General features: G+C 32.8%; 1 protein-coding gene across 6 annotated transcripts in view; it reads left to right on the forward strand.

Moving 5' to 3' along the window:
- Positions 1-1,338: 1,338 nt before the first annotated feature.
- LOC145277001 (filamin-A-like) overlaps positions 1,339-23,505 on the forward strand; it is a 257,559-nt gene continuing 235,392 nt past the window's right edge. For 2 of the 6 annotated variants that reach the window (XM_080128586.1, XM_080128589.1), the window contains exons 1-2: positions 4,468-4,608; positions 4,765-4,826. In XM_080128586.1, coding sequence (XP_079984712.1) covers positions 4,809-4,826 — 18 coding nt within the window. In that variant the 5' untranslated portion in view covers positions 4,468-4,608; positions 4,765-4,808. Of the gene's footprint in view, positions 1,533-4,457; positions 4,609-4,672; positions 4,827-23,505 lie in introns of those variants that run through there. The other 4 variants (XM_080128584.1, XM_080128588.1, XR_013868075.1 and 1 more) reach the window with 3 other exon arrangements.

Here is a 23,505-nt window from a genome sequence, read left to right on the forward strand (position 1 = left end):
ATATATATATATATATATATATATATATATATATATATATATATATATATATATATATATATATATATATATATATATATATATATATATATATATATATATATATATATATATATATATATATATATATATATATATATATATATATATATATATATATATATATATATATATATATATATATATATATATATATATTGTTTTGGAAATAGTATAAGAACAAACCGTAAGAGCTCCTTTTACAAACAAACTCATCAGGAGTCAATCGTTGGCATTGAAAGATAAAAAAGACGAATCAAATTAACACGTAATAGCAAATACACGGAGATATACGAGTAAAAAAAGAAGGGAAAATTGGAAGAAAAGGTGATTGAGAATTCGTATGAAATATATATGCAATAATATAAAATAAAATATATGTACAATTAAGATGGAGTGGAGTATAATAACGATTTAGATATATTTCCGAGCAGGTCATATGATCTAATGGACTCCTTTTGTCGACAAATCGACGGCTTACGTTCAAGAAATGAGACTGGCTCCAAAATCTTCACATGATTTTCAGAATCAAACTCTATAATAAGGGTTTGTTCTTATATTATTTTCAAAGCGTTATGCAGTTTTTGTACCACTAAAAGGTTATATATATATATATATATAATTCATTTAATCACATAAATTAATATACGATAGTATTATTTTATGCGTAAACTTTAAGTATTTACTTCAACAGTGCTCAATACATAGAGCTATGTAGTAATTTTATATTTTTATAACTTACTATATATATATACATGTATATATATATATATATATATATACATATATGTGTGTGTGTGTGCGTGTGTGTGTGTGTGTCTTATGTAATTTTACATACGCATGTGCGTGTATATTACAGAAAAAGTTTTTTCATGTAGTTACCATACGGTGTAATCGCCGAGGTACGATTGAATTGAAGTCAATTCTACCCTACCTTTGAGATTAAATTAACGATCACGGGAACGCGTGAAGCCACTGTAAAAAGTATTTGAACATTCTATACGTGCAAAAAAAAACTAAATCGGTGAAAAAACTTATATATATATATATATATATATATATATATATATATATATATATATATATATATATATATACTGATAGGTGTGTGTGTGTGTTATCTATGTACATGTCGTTAATCTTTCTCCGCCCCATGTATTCAAGCAAAGTTGTGCCTTCGTCGAAATCTGGGAAATGGGCGTTCCAATGACAAAATTGCTGCCGAAAAAATGTAGCTATGGGGAAAATGGCTGCCCACGTAAATCTAGGGCGATAAAGCTGGTTTTTGGCTTTGTTGAAAAATCTGTGAAAGAAATCCACCATTGTAGTAACGCTATCTCTTCGTCTAAACATTCTCTATCGATGTTTTTTCCTTGAAACTTTACTGGTCTGTCTCATTTCTTTTTATTCACCTTCATCTGCTTCTTGAAGACATCATCTCAGATATTGTTTTCTTTGCACGTATCCGTTTGCGAAAATCGCTGTACTTCCTGGTAAGTGTGTTTTAAGTTATAAACGTGTTTAGCAACGTATACATGTATATATACCTATACATGTATATATACCTATACATGTATCCAGTGAATATATTTATTAATCAGACACTGTTTTTTTTATGTTTAGATTTAGTCTATAATACGCTATATATCTCTATATCTTTATTTGTATGCAAATGTCGTTATATCTTAGAATATCACGCACATATCTATATATATATATATATGTGTGTGTGTGTGTGTGTGTATGCATATGTATGTATACACGCACACACACACACACACACACACACACAAATGCATATATTATATACCTATCTTATATAAAGATATTTTTATACATATATAAATTACCGTTTCATATATATATATATATATATATATATATATATAAACATATATATATATATATATATATATATATATGTACTTATGAGATGAATGTTATGTATGTACTTTTCCAGTATTTAATTATTCTGTTCTTAGTACACTGGTACAAAGTAGTAAAATAATATACTTATGGCAAGTAAACTACACGGTGTGTTTAATTTTCGAAGGAACACAGTAAGATAAAAATATTTCTCTATCAAATTCCAGAATTTCAATAATTAATATAAATATATATATATTAGAAACCAGGATCCCCAAGTCTGCTGCTTGAAGCTCTACCACTGAGCCAATCCTCGCTAATCTGGAATACATATCTTTATTTATAGGTGTAATTTTTAAAAAATAACTTTGAAACTATTCTAGAGTTCTGGTTTCTAATCCCAATCTGCTCATGAGTTTATAACCATCGAAAGACATGTCTGTATATTATATAAATATATATATTTGTCGCTTTTCATTTTGTGGCATCCTCTTTGTTTTGGTTAAGGGAAAATTATTCCCAACTAGCATTAAGGTAAAATTATTTTTCGTGTAAATAACTGTATTCGTTTGAAAGTATCGAAATCAGAAAAAAAAAACAAATAAATGATATATATATACATATATGTATATACCACATACACACACGTGCATATATACATATATACATACATATATATAAATATATATGTATGTATGTATGTATGTATGTATGTATGTATGTATGTATGTATATAAGTATATTTATTCACAGACGATTTGAAAACCATTTGTTTTCACGGCAGCTTTGCAAATCGGAAATGTAATATAAATTAAATAAACTTTATTTGCAGGGAATATTTTCTAGACTTTTTAATATGCACAAAAACTCTCTCCCTCTCTCTCTCTCTCTCTCTCTCTCTCTCTCTCTCTCTCTCTCTCTCTCTCTCTCTATCTATCTATCTATCTCACTCACTCACTCACTCTCCCTCTTTCTCTCTCTCTCTCACACACACATACACACACGTATATATTATTATTATTATTATTATTATTATTATTATTATTATTATTATTATTATTTAAGAATATATATATATATATATATATATATATATATATACATATATATATATAAATTTTATCATTCATCGATATTTGGGGGTTAACAGAAAGAAAACTTATCTAATTAGATCATCAAAGCATCGATTGAAGAACAGATTCATTTGGTATTCTTTAGCCCCAGGTTTGAGTTTTCAGGGGGTTTTCTGTAAAACCGAAGGTATCAATGGATGATACATCTAAGGTTTCGTTCTTTTTAATGAAAACATATATGCTCTTACACAGGTAACTGAACTCTGGGTGTTTCTGCTATACTAAAACACCTTTCTAATGGACATCTAAAATAAACAAATGTAAACAGTTTCTTTTTTATATAAAACTAAAAGTTAAAATCAAATATATTCTTTAATGTCTAGTTGCAACTAACAACTATCCAAGGAAATACGTCAGAATGATCCGAAAAAAGAAATGATAATGTTCAAGTAAGGTTACCGAGTTCAAGTAGTCGAATAACTCCAACTCGAAAACGAATTGCTCTTGTTTACATCATACGAGAAGTTGATTAAGTTTTCTATAGTCATTAACTACTTGCAGTCTAAACATTTTAATTGTGAAATGGTTATAAATCTTCTTGAAAGTTGAACAGGTTTTTATATGAACTGTATTGACCTTATCGTCTGCGCATATCAATTATTGATTTATTAACTCCTTTTGTGGTTAAAAAGATGCAGATATATCTACATGTGTTTTATTAAAGAAAATCGAAAATTAGTTTTCATAATTCATTTTTTCTTTCGTGTCTGTGTTTTTTCTTTCTTTTTTTTCTTTTTTGTTCAATGTCACGGTTAAAGCTTTTAAGGTACTAATCAAAAATGAGTTACGCATAATTACGGATTATTATTCACATCTCGAGTGTTATTATCACAACGTTTCAACCGATGTAACGTCCGTTCTTCTTCAGGCGTATCTTATCAAACTTGGGAAACTTTCCGTCGAACTAGTGTGTAACAACAATAGATCCAATAAGAGTTAAAATTTAGGTAACCGATTCCATAGTCCACGCAGTATCCATTAGGCAGATTACGTATCCATATCTATTAAAAGTAATAACTTATATCTAGCCGTAGTACTGTTGGGTCTATCTAAAGTCATAGAAAGAAAGTATATATAAAAAACAAAAAGATTACAGATTGCAGATGCGTATATACTTTGATGAATAAATGAATATACTATTTCGGATATTCAAAAACGACAGAGTGTCAATGAAGGAATTAACAAATAAGTGCTGAATATATATTCACATATGACGTCATTGATGACGTGTACAATTCGCACTTAGTAAAATGTAAAACTTTTTTTTTACCACACATACACACACCTGGTTTGAAACCTCACCGCCACCACTGCATTTTTTTCCTCTTTTTTTCCCCTCTTATGAACTATGGGTTTTTTTTTCATTGCTCCTCCTACATCGTTTTATAAGCGATCTCCAATGACGAAGGAAGGAAAAAAAGTAGCAGGCAGAGTTTTAAAGATGAAAAGCAAGAGACAAGACTGGCGGAACATTGGCTCGCCGTTCAGCAAACGATTCTCATTTGTCGGAAGTGTGCGCGCGCGTAGAAGGTAGACCCGATTTTAGCCGAGACGTATTTATATAAAGAAGGTCAGAAAAGCTTACTAAATACCTATTTGATAGTTGAGATCAAGCCGTATCGGGTTACCAGTATATGTATATATATATATAAATATATATATACCGTATATATATATGCAATTGTTTCCTCCTCTCACTGTGCATTGTTCTTCTTGACTTCTTCAGGCTTGTACGTTCAGGTTTTCTTCCGGCCCAAAACAGTTTCAAACATGCCGCAAAAAATCTTGGTAAGTATTTATATATATATATATAACTGTTTTTGATATTTTCCTTAAAAAATAATACGTTTTGTTTGCAGTTTAATTTTTAATTTTCTAAATTTCGTTTCCTGCCATTTCTTTTCTTTTTCTTTGTTTTCCTTTTTTTCTTTCTTTTTTACTTACTTTTTTTCGCCTTACTCAGAACTTTACTTTAATATATTGTCTACAAAGTAATTTCTTTTCTTTTTTGAGAAATAATTTTCCAAATGTTCATTACTGTTTCCTTGCTTGGTTTTATTTACTAAATTATTATTTCGTTTCCATTTAACAGAAATGTTATACCTTACCTATATCTAACAACTTACGGCGTTTTTTTACATTTGTGTTCTAAGAAAATATCTCCATTCACTTATAAATAATGGAGGTTTGGTGTCTGTCTATCTGAAGCCGAAACTATACTATTACTTCTATTAATATACTATTGTACAATCTTTTAATGCGCAAGTTTTCTATACTATTATAGACTATTTGTCAAAGCTCAATTTAGGAGAGGGCAGTAATATCTGTTCTTTTCCCGATACAACTCTCCCAGGCATTGCTTTCCTTATTGGGGGTATTGTTCTATATCTTCTGTAGTCATAATACTATCCTCCCAGGTATAACCTCCTCCTTCAATACAAATGACTGGGAACTGCTTGTTAATTTATATTCTCATGAAACTTCCTCTTTTAGAAAAAGCCGGTTCAATTCGCTTAAGATGGAGTGCTCTTCAGCATTGTCGGTTCGCCTGAGGAGTAGTATATGTTAATATTAAATCGTCACGATCGATTATTTATCAGCATACTGAACACACACACACACACACACACATGTATACTAGCAAAAGGATACATATTTTTGTTAGTAATATATTTTTTCTAAAGGTGACTTATATATATATTACTTTATAACAAAATATTTCTTACTAGTAAATATATGCCTCATCCGGCGAATACTAAGTAAACAATATTTCTTTTAATGGTGGTTCGCATTTGGGACTTTTGACATGTACAAGGAATCACATATATCAAAGCAACAAAAACAACCATTTTTAAAATGTGGGTGAAAGTAGTGATTACATAACTGAAGTTATGGATCTGTTTGAATTTTGTAAAATTAACCTTTGGGGTTTTTAGAGTGAGCGGAATTTACTGACTTCTTTGAAAAGCAATGTGATTCGCTGCAGTTTTTCCCTTTTAATGTCATTATTTTTGTTACTTATTACTTATAATTTAGATCTATTAAAATCAGAAGTTAAAAGGAATTAAGACGTAACAGATATATAATATAATTTGCAAGCGATACCAAATGTGTTTAACTAACAATTTGACTTGACTGGTGTGCATATTGAAAAGAGCTTCGTCACATATTTGAAAGCAAACTTTTGTAAATTAGCACGAGTCTTTAAGTCCTCAGAAGCGGTACACATGTCTTCTTCTTTATCTGGTCGCCTTTTTTATCTTTCCTCAATTAAATTTTCTTTATATGATTTTTTTTATACATAGCTGAAGTCTGATAACCGGAAAAATATACCCAAAACGATATTAACCATTTTTTTAAATACCTTTGTTGATGAAGCTATTAATATTAAGCCTCTTTCTGATATCTGTATTTGTTTGTCTATCTCGCAAATTTATACCAGAGATTGTTCTTAAATTTTTCATTTGGAAGACATTGAGCTTCCTGAACTTGAATATATCAACTAATAACTGATTGCTTGTGTTCAAGTACAACATACTAACTGTAAACTTGGAATTTTATGCAGGGTTTTAAATTTCTATAAATATATCTGAAGTAATGGCACTTATCTTCGCAGTCTGAGCTCGGCGTAATGTGTTCTTGCTCTGTCAGACTATTGTAGTATTTTCAATAATACCTTCCAGAAAGGTATGAATCTATCTCAGAGAGCTAGCTATTGGTAAAAAAAGTAGTATAGACTATATTCTCAAGCTTTGGTAGAGCAATTCGTCTTCGACAATATTATATCCTAATTAAAGGTTGATTCGTAAACAGAGAGCAACTTTACTTCCATTATTTGGATTATTCGGAATATTATTCTCATCTTGAGTGTTATTATCACAACGCTTCGATCGATTTAACCTCCGACCTCCGCCAGGTGTATCTTGTAAAATTCAGGAATCTTTTTGTCGAACTGGTGAATCTTGACGGAATTTCGAACAGAAAACTTTATTTAACCCAAGGGGATAGCGTGCTCCTGTTCCGCCAGCTATGATTAGGTAGAAGACTAAAGTAATTCGTAATTATAAGAATACAACTGCGAATTACTTAAGACTATTACCCAGTCATGACTGACAGAATGAGAACATGTTTCTTTCGTCGATTAGATAAAGGGTTCCGTTCAAAATTCCGTGCAGATTCCCGTATTAGTAAAGATAGACCTGAAGGAGGTTTTACGGGTCGAAACGTTGCGATAATAACACTCAAGGTGAGAACAATAGCGTGAACAGTCCAAATAATACAAATTATAAATCCTCATCTCCCAGTTTTGATATGTGCTTGACTGCTTATGTGCCAAACATATCTCAGACATGGTTTATTATGAAGAGGGCGAGGGGATATTCGTTATTTTATCTTTGTAAACTTTTAGATTTTTATCTATCCTTTGTCTTTCCTTAATTCCGAATCACTTTATTTGTGTATCACTTCTTGCTATATTTCTTAAATCCCAAATAAAAACTTTCTGAAATTCAAATTTTGTATTCTATTCACTGTTTTTTTTTTAACGGAATTAATTAAGCTTCAAATTCTTGTTTTAGGTTTTTTTGGGGGGGAGGGGGTAATGGATTCGTTTAACGTCTGCTATTTTTCTGATCAAACATTCTAAGCGATATCTTTGAGAACTAACGTAAAGTTCATACCTTTCTCACTAGTCTCAGAACTTACCGTCGATTTAACATGCAACGCCATCTAGGATTATATCAACGAATCTGTTCAAGTTACAATTTGATTTATTACATAATTCTTATTATTTGATATAATGATTACATGAATATATTTGATAATCGAATTAGTGAAATCAAATTGTAACTTTGAACACGGTTCGTTGATTTAATCCTAGGTTGCGTCACGCGTTTAATCGATCATAAATCCTAAAATAGCCAAAAATACATATGAACTTCGTGTTGGCTCCAAATGAAAAGGTTTAGGGTGTTTTATTTGAGAACAAAGTGTAGAATATGTTCTGATAATACACTTCAGCTGTTATGTCCTCGATTAATGGATTTTGTTTTTGCCCCAATTCAGAGACCCCCTTTTGGAGAATCTGAATCTTCCCCAAATTTACAAAAAAAAAAAAAAAAAAGCTAGTATCTTACTCTGCCCTCGAAAGAAAGCAAGTAAATAGAGCCATGGATATATTTCCTACTATCTATTTGTTCAAAACCAAGACGGTTGTCGCCATTTTTGGATAGTGTATATTGGGTGTCAAATTACGTGTGCTGCCAAATAAACTTTGCTATGACTTTCAAACCTCGACTAGGTCTCCATGGATCTATCCAAAGATGGTAAATGCAAAACATTGCCCCGTTTTCTCTAAGGAAAACTAATCTTATTTTTATTGACTTCAGGATTTTTATTTCTTTTCGTTGTTGAAAGACGAGTTTCGCCTTGACGTACAATTAATCCATAAACCCAAAGCACAAGTACATTTATGTGTTCAACAAGCTAATCGTTTTGTACTAGTTTCCATTTATTATGGTTAGGTCGCTTTAACATAGTAAAAAAAAAAAAACAGAAATAGTAATTTCAGCGTTTAATTTTAGACATATTCTAGATACAAAACGATGTAATGAGTTTTGATAAAAATTAGAATACGGATTCTAAATATGGGGTTTATTAGCATTATATATTAACTTCAATCCTTCTAATGGGGGCATAGAAGTTGAGCAAGTTGTTCAGGAAATTAACATTGCTCATCCTGGATTGGTATCCTTCTAGCTTATATATATATATATATATATATATATATATATATATATATATATATATATATATATACACTAGACGATGTACCCGGCGTTGCCCGGTATTAAACGTAACGTTAAATTCCTTTTTAAAAAATGAAGTAAATAAAAAACTAAGATCTGTGCATGCGAGTATTATTTTTTTTTTATCTGAACAGTTCAATATAAGAAAGAACATTCGAGCTGAGATGGAAATCAAAATATTAAGTCAGTGAGTCAAGTACGGTAACCATCAGACCAGCTTGCCAAGATCTTTAGAAAATGTTTTCAAGCTTCATTATACAGTTGATAAACATAAACCCCTATGACTCCCAAGTACCAATTTTTAATTTTTTACCCCTTAGCAGCCCTTTTTCCAGAGGAAGCCCAAGGAAAAAAAATTCCACATGTTTGAATACTCTATATACCAAATTTCAAGTCTGTACATCAAAAATGCGTTGATTATATAGGTTGAGTAGTGTCCTCACACACACACACATATTCTCACTTATATATGTGGGTCATTCACATGAAGTACTGTTTCGTTGTATCACAGTTCATCAGTGCGGCTAGACTAGCACCCATCCCCATTTCTTTGGCAGAAGAATAACCAGACTTCAATAATCTATTGTAGTTTATTTAAAGCATTTTCGAGGCGGTGCTTTATTTGCCATTGTTTTTTTTTTTCACCTCTTCTCTGTCTAACCAAATCATGGATTACTTCATCAAACTACTGGGTTTATTCAAACGTTTTGTTTTAGGGAAGGATTTATTCAATTAAGAGATTTTTTGTTTGTATTACTTTCGACCTCTTACTATTTCACCGGCCATTTTCATTTTCAATCGCCTCACTTTCTCCTACACCCTCTCGAAAACTAACTCTTACTTAGCTCTTTTTCCCTTTTCATAATTAAAACGGCCATTTTCGTGTAGGGGGGGGTCGGAGTCTAAATGCTTAAACTCATCATTCCATGAATGGATATGCAATCAATATAAGATGAAGGGGAAGGAAGAAAATATTTTGATATGCGTTTACTAGTTTTGTTTAGATCATCTGAAAGTTGCAGCTGGCATCTTTCGGCCATTTTTTTACAACTTCCTCAAATGAAAACTCATCCACTCTTTCTTTAAATCAATCATTTTAACTCACTTTTTCTTCTTCTCTCGCTATCTGTCTCTCTTCCCTTTTCTCCATGCTCTCCCCCCTCTCTCTCTCTCTCTCTCTCTCTCTCTCTCTCATCTCTCTGTTTCTTTTAGTTTGTTCTACCTATTATTTTTTATATTTCGTTTTCTATATTTATATTATGCCTTTTATTTGTTTTTCTACTTATCATTTGTTTATCTTCTGTTTCCTATTGCTATATTGATATATTCTCGCGCTATTTCTATCCCTCTCCCCTCTCTCTCTCTCTCTCTCTCTCTCTCTCTCTCTCTTACCAAACCTTTTCTATGTTTATAATCCCTCCCTCTTTCCTTACCTGGCCCTTTTCTATATTTATAATCTCTTTCTCGCTTTTTCTAGCTCTTTCGTTCTTCTGATAATTCTTTCTTTCTTCTTCCCTCTAATTTTGTGGAACTCAACCGCCCCTCTATACTTGCAATGACTTTATCTCAACGCTGCCTAAATATTTTCTTTCACTCTGTATATTTTTATAAAAGTCTTCCAGTTTAAACGCAAGCACAGCGGCCATTTTGTAAAAAATAAAAAATGATGTGTCGACGGAATGTCGTGCATATAAACACAGGAACTTTGTGCGCTTGTTGTACGATTAACATTTAGACCCGTTGGCGTTTTGCCCTTTACACATGGTGACGATATGTTTCCCTACACTATCTCTCTCTCTCTCTCTCTCTCTATCTCTCTCTCTCTCTCTCTCTCTCTCTCTCTCTCTTATATATATATATATATATATATATATATATATATATATATATATATATATATATCTTCATTATTTATTCTTTGTTATTTATGGGTTTGGGAATATGTTGGTTTTATTTTTATGGTTTTTATTTATTTATCATCTTTCTTTTAGTATTCTCTCTCCTCTTTCTCTCTCTCTCTCTCTCTCTCTCTCTCATTCTTTGTCTTGTCATTTCTTACATCTTTGTTTTCCTTCTTTCTTTTAATACCAAAATCACTCTGCCTTCTTTTATGTGCGTATGAAAGCGTGATTCTTTTGATAGATAAGTCTCAGACTATAAAACTGGTTATTCTGAGTTGAAGTATTATCATATATTATGTCTTTTCACTTACCAATACTATTGGAAGAGTTGATTCCCAAATTTTGTCCGGGCGATGGAAAAATTAGCAACTTGTTTTCAAAAAATCGTATAGAATGATTTTCACACAATTTGTACAGTTTTTATTTTATTTTTTATTTTTATTTTTTTGGAATTAAATAACTCCCAAAGTGTTGATATACCATAAAGAGCCAAACCTTTTTCTTTTATTTCCCGGGTTTGCTTTCTATATTTTTCGTGTTTTTTTGTTTTTTTTTTCATTAGTTTTCTTATTTATTTTTATTTTTTACTTTCTCTTTTATTCATTCTTGCTTTAATTGTTTTTCGTAATCTTAATTTTTCAACTGTTTTTTTTTTTATATTTTCTTGTCTCATATCCACTTTCTTCTTTGCTTTCTTTTATTAATTAATGCATTTAATTTTAAATATGTCCAATCATCTCTATAAGACGTAATTTCCTCTAGTTAGATCTTATGCTTGAGTTTGAAATAGCATTCATATTTGTCTGTCACGCTTAAATTTCAAGTAGCACCTTTGTTCATCACGCGTAAATTTCAAATATCATTCTCATTCGTTTTACACGCTTAAGTTTTAAATATTATACTCGCTTATCTGTCCCACTTAAGGTTGAAATAGCATTCTCGTTTGTCTATCACACTTAACAAACTTATATGTGACAGACAAAGCATCCCCATTTTCTGCCACACTTTAATTTGGTAAATAGTATTCTGATTTGCCTGTCACGCTTAATGTTTAAATAGCATTTGTGTGTCACGCTTAAGTTTGAAATAGTATTTTCACTTGTCTGTCACGCTTAAGTTTGAAAAAAGCATTTGTCTGTAACGCCTATGTTTCAAACAGCATGTGCGTTTTTATGTCACGCTTAAGTTTCAAATAACAGCAAACCTAGAGATTGGTTGGGCGCATCTAAAAGCCATATCTGTTCTTGTTGATATGAACTTCAACTATTTTAATCTGTGGGTGAAAGGATGTGGTAATCTCATTTTTTTTTCTTGAAATTCTTAAGAATATGTTTGAAATGCTTTTGGTTTCGACGACTAATCTGACTGCAAAATGAGTTTCCCATTTGAGTATGAAACAATGAAGATACTGTATTCAATTATACATCGCGTCGGTAATCATAAAATGTTCTTTGTCAGCTAAACGTTGTCTTTATCTTTTAAACAGATTTCTTTATATTTCTTTATATTTCTTTACTAACATCCTTATTTACTTTTCCTTGTTTGGGTGTTCTTTTTCGGACAACGCCAGCCAAAGTTGGCTACAGGCCTACGCTTGATTGTAAGCACAGGCCTAATTTTTAAATACATATTAAGTACTTTCATATTCTACTAGCCCTATTTTTTTTATAGTTCCGGATTACCAAAATAACGTATAATGTTTTTCGATCTCTCTTCGGACGTTTCCCAGTCTGCTATTGCCCATATAAACATTTATTCACTTTTGATTTGCGATAGACTGGATTGTATATCAATATAAAACAATTATACACAACACAGGAATATTAATTTATTCGCGCATATATGCACTTATATATAAATGAATTCCCAAACAGAATAGTTTTGCACTTTTTGTATATCTAAAGCATCATTCTTGTATCCATGGTAATGAGACAGTTCTTCAGCTCCCTTCAGTTTACATTCAGCGCCATGAATTGCCACTGTTCACGGGACTATACGATAAGTCTTTGATTTTAGCCAGTCACGGGTCAACTTATAATAAATCATTAGAATTTTGGCTCCGCTGCAGGCCGGTTGTATTAAAGCGTGCTAGCTTCAGACTTTATGCCTCATACATGTTTAAATTTAATTAAATCGGATACGCTTACTATCTTAATAATGGTGATGTTCCTTTGCTATTTTAACCAAAAGCATGATGTTGCCCTTTATAATCTTAACCAGGAGCCTTATGTCCCATTTTCCATTTTAAATATGTGCGTTATATCCCATTTGCTATCTCAACCAGAAGCTTCATATCTATTTTCTATCTCAACCAGAAACGTGATGTCTCTTACTATAATAACCAGCAGTGTTATTTTTATTACTATCTTAAGTAGACGCGTGATTTTGTTTTACTATCATAACCAAAAACTATTCCTGAATCAACTAACTACAAGTACTATTTACCATTACTCGTCAAACTCCAGGTTTCGTTGTGTAATCGGAATTTTCTTGTAGCGCATTGTCATTAAGTTTTAAAAAAAAACTGCCGAGAGTGTCTCATGACTGAGGTAAATATTCTAACACGTTTATAAAGAAATTTATTTACATTCGTAATATCGTTTGGCAAATTTATCGGTAACTTTCCAATTTTTCTGGACTTGTACATTAATCTCTTCCCGGCGCAAAAAGTCGATGCTTATTTCGTAGTTCTCTTAAGACAAAGGATCTGCGATCATTTTATAATAAAGTGCGTTGATGCAAATTAAAACATATGCACTTGAAGTAAATCGAAATATTTCCGTGAAAATGACTTTCAAGATGATAACTGTAGTCTGAATTATCCAAATAATAGAAACTCTTATTATTTTTTTTAATATAGAACATTGAACACACTATACAATAATATATAAACGAATATGGTTTTCGTGGATTTTCTATGGTAATTTTTTATTTCTTAATTTTCATTACGGACCTTTTTTTAAATAAGTACAAGGGGAAGCTTGTATTGTCGATCAAACGTATGAAATTTAGATGAAAAACACTGGATCGTTTTCTTTCAACTGCCACGTTTTTTATTCTTCTTCGGTGCACATTTTGTAACAGTAATTGTTTTCCCGCGGAAGAATTCATCGGAGTTTTCATAAAAATGGATGCAAATAAAGATGGCGGGTGTAAACTATCTAATTACAAGTGTAAAGTTAGAAGACTTGGCAATAACGCTCTTCAAAGTAGGAATTGTAATTTGATACCAGAAAGATTAGATGGTTCTTAAAACGGTAATACAAGGTGGATGTAATTGAATCGGAGCAATCTAAGCTCGTATAAACTCCCACTCATAGCAAAAAAAAATAGATTAATCGTATATCTTTATGCAGATTAAATTTTCATCTTTTTTCTTATTGAATGGCCAGAATCACATCTGTATATCTACAAAGAGGAATGAAATTAGATTTATGGTTTTCTTTGGCCAATAAATAAATAATTGAGCAGGTGCCCTCCCAACGGCCGTTGAAAAGTAAAGTTGTCTTGCAGACCATTAAGATAGTAATTGGTTGAAGAACCTACTAAGGTTTGAATGGATATTATAACGATACGTTTTAAAATAACAGCATATTATTAGCTCACAAGGAGCTTTCACAGAGATCTTCAGAGATCTTTCCCTGAAAACAGCCTGTGATGTTCCCTGGAAGCTGAGGGACAACAAGTCTCCCCTAGTTTCCAGCACTCTCCACCTTTTTCGATAACATTTGCAAATAAATTTGCATTATCGCAACAGATGCTTGCCATTGATTTATCGTTGGCAGCAGCTATTGGTCTTTGCTGGGATTTGAGTGATAATAAGCCTCCCCAGGGTCCCAGTTCTCTTCGCACTTATTCGGTTGAGTTCTGGTCAGTTCATCGGTCTTTCCTTCCTCCTTCATTCTACTTGATTATTTGGTCTCGCTCTTTGGGGGTGGCAGTGATGTGGCAATGGGGGGTAGGGTTAGGTTAGAGAACTTATAGATATGCAGTTTCAGTGTTCTTGGTTCCATGTAGTGTTTCATGTTTTGCCTTTGCAGCAGTTTGTGTGGCCCGCACTTGTTGCTCCTGTGTGTTAGTTTCCACATTCAAGGATTTTCCTTCATATTTCGGCTGTTTTCATGATTGTTTATTATTATTATTATTATTATTATTATTATTATTATTATTATTATTATTATTATTATATTTGCTAGTATATGACTACTCGTTCCCCACACGCAAAACTGAAAAGTTAATCCTTGGGAGAATGATATAAGTATCGAACAGAATTTACACTACAACCCAAAGTGAATGAGGTTATGCCTGGAATGATAGAGAACAGAACATATCCTAAACTACACACAAATAAAAGGAAGTAATTCCTGGGAGGATGGTCTCATGACAACAGACAGTTACTACACTACTACTTAACGACTACCAAAAGAAACGCCGTTATGAAGTGTCGTCTTTCTCTTCTTTTACACAACAGGAACGACCTGTTTCTCTACCGAGCTGTGACTTGTGATATAAAGTGGGTTCTTTAGGACAACCGGCGACGCTTAACTGAGTGGCTAGATGCCGACGAAGCTTCTCGACTTTTCCTGAAGTCAGAGTTGCACGAAAAGAAGACCATGCAGACTGTTTGGTTGTCTGCGACTGATTTTCGTCCATTATAGTTATTTGAATGCAGGCTAAACTATTACGGCGGAGAAATACTATCAACAAATGAATGAAATACACTAGAAACTTTGACAACAACACCCAGCATTAGTCAACAGAATAGTCCGAATTCTCCTCAACGATAATGCCTGGCCGCACACTGCTAACCCGACCTTGCAGAAGTTGAACGAATTGGGCTACGATATTTTGTCTAATTCGCCATATTCTCCAAAGGTCTCACCTACTGACTACCACTTTTTCAAACATCTCGACAACTTTCTGCATGAATATTTGCTAGTATATGACTACTCGTTCCCCACTTAAAAATTTAAGCAATATCAAAAACACCTTCATCGATATAGATTTTTACGTCACTGGTATAAATACACTTGTTTTTCGTTGGCAAGTGTGTTGATTCTGATGGTTCTTATTTCAAAATATATAAATTTTTGTTTGGGTCGAGATATGTGCATCTGTATTTAAAAGTTAAACACCGCAAGAAGTTTCTTGTCAACCTGATATTTCTGTTTCAGGTTTCCGCTGTTTTCGTCATCGCAGTTCGCTGTATAATCTTATTCGTCCCCTGGATTCCAAATAATAATTATATTATTTGTACTCACTAGGAGTTCTTACACAGGTCATCATCAGAAATTACTCACTGACAACAACCAGGAGTCTCGTTGACAAGTCGCCCCCTAAATTTATAGTACTCTCCACCTTTTTCGGTAACCTTTGCCATTGTCGTTTGCTATTCACTTCTCGCTCGCAATGACCATTGGTTTTCATTGTAATTTGCGTAGTTAGGCCTTTCTCTCTTAGATCTTTCTATCCTCCTTGACTTTTCTCGATTATTTTTGTATGGTGATTATTTTGGTATGGTGACAGTCGATGCCGACTCTGCATTGGGAGGATAGTTAACTTACAATGTTCCAGTTTCAGTTTTCTTGGTTCCATGTGGTGTTTTTCTAACTTCTTTGTTTTACTTCTGTTATAGTTTCTATATGGCCAGTTGGCGTTTGTAGCTCCTGTGTATTCGAGGATTTTCTTATGATTTTAGTTATTTTCAACATTGCCATCTGTTGGAAAACAGCTGAAAATATTAAGGAAAATCCTCGAAAGCGGAAGCTAATCCACCTGAGTTACAAAAACCTATTCGGCCATTATTATTGCTGTTATACGTTATAAGGTTGTCGATTCATGAGTTGTGTTGTCAGGAGGAGAAGATGAGCAAAGTAGAAACTCCAAGAGTTTTTCTTTGCTCACATTTCCTTATACTCAGGAGGGTTTCCATTGCCGTTTACCTGGTTGGACCGGGATTCGCTAATCGTAAGGTCCACGGAGTCGTTTACACAGTTGCACTATATGCGCTTCTGTAAGAACCATCCACTTCCCTACTGCATCAGCTTCACCGTTTCTCTGGTACGGGGAGCGTCTAGGGGTACTGTTCTTGCTCAAGGGAGCCCCAGGGTGGAGTATAACGTCATTGCCAAGATCAAATTCATGCCGAAGTCTGCTGGATGACATCAGTGACAGGAAATTGCGATTTGGGGGACATATGGCTAGAATGGACGACCTAACAAAAGATTTTTGGTAGAACCCTTGGCAAAAGAGGACGTGGAAGAAGAATGTTAGACAACGTGAAGGTCATGGTGAATATTAGAATGGCTGAGTTTTCTCAAAAAGGTGCAGAACCGGAGTCAATAGCGACGATTCGTGAAAAGTGCCACAACTGATCAGCAATGACCATTTCGTCAAAGAGAGAGACGTTATAAGATGTTAAGCTGTAAGGTAGCAACAATAGTATCGATTTATTGATGAGCATTATAAATGTGATATTGTTGTACATACAATGATTCGAATAACTTTTGGTGTCGAAGTCTCCAACTCGCACTCAGAAAGCATTAAAACCTGTATTTGTTAAGCACTTTTGTTACTAACGTAGGTTCAGCGATATATATGTGGATGTTCTGGAATAGAAATCCTGAAACTGTGATGCTTATATGATTGACCTTTCTTGTGATTAAGACATTTTTGGTTGCTGGTTTATGATTGAATATAGACTAGCATGCCAATAATTGAGTTACTTGCATTCTTTTGGGGTATTTAGTTAAGGACGGAGAAACAGAGACGACAGTAACAGAAAGAGACTTATTCCCGAGATGCTAAATGCCGTGAAATGCATTTAGCTAAAACTGTAAATGCTGCTGTCCAGAAATTAATTTCTTGGCAAATGAAGAAAGATTTGTAAATCAAATATTCAGAGAGTCGTTTGATATTCTCTGAATATTTGATCTACAGGTTTGAAACTTGATATATAGGATACTAGCATGGGTGCCCGGCGTTGCCCGGGTGTTGTGAGGTGTATATTGAGCAAAAAAAAACGGTCAATTTTTTTACTTTGACCCCTATAATGACCCCTTAAAATTTATTGTTTTGGGCTCAAATCAAGTTATTAAGTTAGATCCATGTCTAAGGAACCTATATCTAAAATTTCACGTGTTTACACCCAAAATTGTCGGAGGAGTTTGGTAGAGTTCTCATAGGTCAAATCCTTGAACTTTGACCCTTTAATCGCCAAATTTCTGTCCGAAAACAAATCACATCGATTTTCCCAAATCTCAGTACCCTGTATATCAAATTGCGAATCTGTAGACTTAAAATTAACAGAGTTATTGCGTAGGGAAATGTACACAGAAACACAAACAGACACACACAGACGTTCACTTTATATATATATATATATATATATATATATATATATATATATATATATATATATATATATATATATATATATGAGAGAGAGAGAGAAATTTGGACCTCGGGGACACTTTCTATTTGTTTTTTAGCTTAGAAAAATATCTGCTAAAGGATCAAAATTGAAAAAGATTGACGTTAGCAGGAGTGAATCAACTAACTACTGAACATACGTACATACATTATTATCTTGACCTCGCTTAATTTGGAGCCATTTTTTTATCTAGATGGCGACAGTTGAGCCGGTAGTGACGATAACGGAAGCGTTAAATAACGACTAAGGTTGGAGTGCTGAATGTTTTGGCTTCGGTTCTAGCTTTAGTTCTAAGCCATTTTTTAGCTCTTGAAATCATAAGTATATATAACGAGTACAATATAATAATAAATACAGAATTTGCTCTATAATAATAAATACAGAATCTGCATATGTATCTTATATCATATTTAAGCGTATTTTCAGACGGAGCAACGCCAGGTGGCCTACTAGTATATATAATATATATGAATATATAGAGTGTTCAAAAGGTCACTAATGCATTTTCAACTTAAATAGATTCTTTTTTTTTCTTTTTTTCTTTTTTTTTATAATAGCTTTTAGTCATTTTAACACAATCTAACTAAGATATTGGGATTTTGTAAATGTAAAATTCAAACACCTTTTATTTATGAAAAATAATGTCTTTTAAATTTTGGCCACTTTCAGCTTTGCATATTTGTGCTCTTTTCAAAAAAAATCTTTATGACAGAGTGCAGAATCTCTGAATTGTGATTTAACTCCTTTATTTTGTTCTTGATGTTTTCCTTCAACTCGTGGAGGGTTTTGGGTTTGTTAACATAGACTCTTTCTTTAAGATACTCCCACAAGAAAAGATCGGGGCTAGTCAAGTTTGGGTGGCCATTTGACATTGCTCTTTGAGTCGAAAGAATTGACCCCCTGATTTTGGTAAAACAATTTCACAACTTTAGTACGTTGTTCAATACTGTACTTATCCATAATTAATTTCTAAAATATTATCTCTAAAATATCTTTAATAAAGAAAAAATAATCATTAATGGAAAAATGACTTTGATTTTCAACCTTTCAGTGACTTTTTGGACACCCTGTATAATATATATATAATAATATATATATAATATAATATATATTATTATTATATATAATATATATAATATAATAATTTTACATATACGCGCATTATTTATATATCATGTGTATGTATATAATGCATGCAAATACTTATGTGCATATAGTTATAAAATGTCTTTCTACTATATATGCATATATGTATGTTTTTATACAATGTATATGTATGTATATATTTATATATGTCCATATTTTATGTGCATCTGTATATATAATGTGTGCATTCAGTTTTCATATTGATATGTGTGTGTGTATTTTATACACGTATGATACATGTACCATATGTATATCTGTGTGTATATGTTGTAGATATATAGTATTTACATATATACATATATATAATGTATATAAATTATGTATATTTTGTACGTATATAATGCTTATATCAGATAATGTATGTAGATATTTTTGATATACTATATATATATATAGTGTAACCCTGATATAAGAGATTCGAATATAAAAAAGGATATAAGAGAGATTTTCTGATCCTAAATTAGAACTTGTGTTAATATATTGTTTAACCCGGATATAAGAGCTGTATGTCCCTGAAAGAAGTCTCTTATATTTGGGTTGTACTGTATATAGAGTATATATTAACTGAATTCAATTCAAATTACAATTTAAGATGCCCACAGATGGATAAATAACGTAGAACATATTGATATTTTCCAGTAAAAGGAATTTTGAAGTCTTTTTCAAAGAATAACGGATCAAATCTAAGTTCTTGTTGAGCCGTCCTCTCATATAATCAAATTCAACCCCCTTTTCACGATTTCTACTCATTACGGTTTTGTCTCACAGTCTACCCAATACTCATTAACCCTCATTATCAACTAAGCCTTGGGCCTTTATATACGAAGACACCCTAATTTTAAAATGTCTACGCAAACGAAACAACTGATCATCGTTTGTCAGTCTTCAGTTTCCGAAAAAAGCAATTTTTTATTAAAAAAAACTCTTTGAGTCAAGCAAACGATTTCGCTTAATTAGCGACAGCAGATGCAAGTCTGAATACGTATTTGATCTCATTAAAGAGTTTTATTTTATAATAATATTGATTTTTATAACTTTTTTTCTTTCTCTTTCGTTTGGTGTTTGGTTGTATTTGAGAAATCGTCATCTAATTAAACACGTTTCGTTGAAACAAAAGAACTACCGTTGGCTGTTCGGTTACGTGTTATTTATTCCCTTTTCTTCGTTTCGGAAAATATCAAAGAAGCTCAAAGCATAGTTTCGCATTTTATTTATTTTTTTTTTATTTAGTTGCGTATCCTTAGATCTTTAGAATTTTCGAAATAGGAAAAATCAATGAAAAAAAAACTTATTTAATTATCGAGAATAATAACTGGCTTTTTTTTTTTAATATACGCCTATATAGTCTGCGCGTCTGGCAATTAAAATGCTGATTAAAACATTTCAAAATGTAACAGACCAAAGTATGCTATTTCAAACTTAAGCATGATAGTTCACCGCGTCTTTATCTCAATCTTACTCCAAGTGGATTGATGTAAATGCTATTTCGAGCATAACCGTGACAGACCAGCAAAAAATACTATGTCAAATTTAAATGGGACAGACCAGCGAAAATGCTATTTTAAATGTAAGCGTTTATTTTCTAGAAATTTCCATTTATTAAATACAATACCGCGGGGCTGCTTCTCAGCTGACTATAACAGAATTGTTTTCAAATCTAATTTAAATAAGTCCTTGTTGAGCCGTTCTTTTATATAACTAAACCCTACCCAAGTTCCACCACTACTGATCATTAGGGCTGTGACAACAGAATATTCTTTTCATTGTTTTGACTCTCAAGTATATATCGGTTAATACTTTGTTTTTAATATAGAGTGATGAGGTCCTCGGTTGATTAACTGAGTCTGTGTCAGATATATGCCCTACTGATCATTAATGTTTTGTCTTACAGTCTATCTGGCACTCATTGACTCTTGTCCTTGTTTGCCCCTTGGACATTGATAAGCGGTGACCTCCTAGAATCCTTATAGAAATGCTTTTTCGCATTTTACTTAATATGCATCTATTTTCAATTTGAATAGGTTTAGATTATTTGCATTATTCGAACTACTCTTCTTATCACAATTTCTTGCGATTATCTTTGGAAGTAACTTTGTATTATAGCAACAACGTTCAATACTGATTTCACGCAAGCAACGGCTGTTTGTCGTCTATTGAATCTCCTTAAGATACCAGTTCTTACACCTTTCCAGTGGAGGTCTGGTTAGTGTTCTCCCTCCTCTACTTTCCTTCATGACATTCACGAAAATTTGTGTGTTATAAGCCTAGGCTGCGTTTCATGCTATAAGATTTCTAGGTTGTGTTAGTTTCCTTGTGATTGTATTTTTTCTATTTGCTTTATTTCAACTCTTGTGTAACTAATTAGCGTTCGCAGTTTATGTGGGTTGATTTTCGATTTCGAGATTTTTAAAATTTCTGGCGTTCTTATCATTGCCGTCTAATATACTGTCTCAATCTTCCTTTTGATTTCAATTTCTATTTTTTGCCAGAGTCATTCTAAAATTATTGGTATTATGTTGATATATTTCATGTTTTATATTCATTTGTTCTCTTGCAATTTTCGTGCATTTACTTTTTTCCGTCTCCTTTATCATCGGCCCAGTCGGTGGAGCATTAGAATACGCTGACTGCCCCCCTGCAGAGGGTAAATGTCCCTCAATGGGGGTCCTGGATAGGACCTTGAACTATATCCAGTGGTGAGGTCCCAGCTTGTGGGCTTTGGGGAGTGTAGAGCCACCCTTTAATTACCATTGCTCCCAGGTCCACTCTGACCCGGAGTGGTAGTACCTGTTAAGGTCCCAACTATGAGTTAAATAGAAACTGCCGTGAAAACAACAAATATATTCTATTAAAAAAGTTTTTCTTCAAAATCTTTGGATTCGGCATTAAATAACCCGAAAAGGGTTGATATGCCGTAAAAAAACGTCCAAGGATGGAATACTGTTGCCATATCTGGGCAGGAGCTGCTAAAAACAGCCTATCCTGCCTTGACAGAGTACAAAATAGACTTAGTGGCTTTTCTCTACCCTGCAACCTCTCTCCCACAGAAGAGACGTTGCGAGCCTATCCTTGTTTTATCGTTATTTCCATGGCAGGTGCTTGTCTGAACTCCAATCTCTCGTCCCCCCTCGCCAATCTTTCACGAAAAACACCCGTCTAGCTGAATCCACTGTGAAATATTTCCCCCACTCTATATCTGTGCCTAAATCAAAACGCGGATTCCATGAACAAAGCTTCTTTCTTAGAACTGCACGCCTGTGGAACTCTGTTCCGTCTGCCTGCTTCCCTCCGGACTACAACTTGGATGTCTTCAAGTCCAATGTTAAGAAATTCCTGATGAACCGCCCCCTTAAGTAAACACTTCATCAAATCTCCACACTAACGTAATGTACTTGTAATAACCCTTATCTCTGAGTGGCTTCCGCGCCTTGATAAGTGGTGATCACTGTGTAAAAAAAAAAAAAAAAAAAAAAAAAAAAAAAAAAAAAAAAAAAAACCTTTATCATCACTCTGTGAACTGCTGATACGGTGAAGTCTACGATTTGGCATTTCTGTTTTTCTTCTTTTTGACTATTATAACATCTGGTCTTTTAGATTAGATGAGTTTGTTTATATCTTCAGAGGATTTTGTGCTTTTCGTTTTCTGGTATTATATCTTAAGTTCTGCTTGCACTGTTTGTCTGCACGTTCAAAATTCATCCGTTTGCATAGTTCTCGGTGAACTGCATTTCCCACGCAGTCGTTTCTGCTTTTTATTCTTACTAGTAGTTCAGCCGAGCTTTGCTCGGATCCTGTGTACTGTTCATAACGTTATGTGTATATATATATATATATATATATATATATATATATATATATATATATATATATATATATATATAGTAAAAAGTTTGACTCATGTAAGCTACATCTAAAATTTCAAGTGTTTAGACCCAGAATTCGCAGAGACGTTTGGTAGAGTCTGCAAAGGTCAACTCTTTCAACTTTGACCTCTTGGCAACCAAATTTTCGACCAAAAACTGATTAAAGTTTGCTGCATGCCTGAATACCCTTTATGTAAAATTTCAAATGTTTAGACTAAAAATTGTCTGAGAGGCCAATTTTTTTTAACTTTGACCCCAATTGTGATCCTTTAAAACTTATTGTTTGGGGCTCAAATCAAATTAAAAAGTTAGATCCAT

This window comes from Euprymna scolopes, chromosome 5 (genome assembly GCF_053919585.1).
Source record: "Euprymna scolopes isolate OS-2025 chromosome 5, ASM5391958v1, whole genome shotgun sequence".
In the NCBI taxonomy this organism is placed as follows: domain Eukaryota; kingdom Metazoa; phylum Mollusca; class Cephalopoda; order Sepiida; family Sepiolidae; genus Euprymna; species Euprymna scolopes.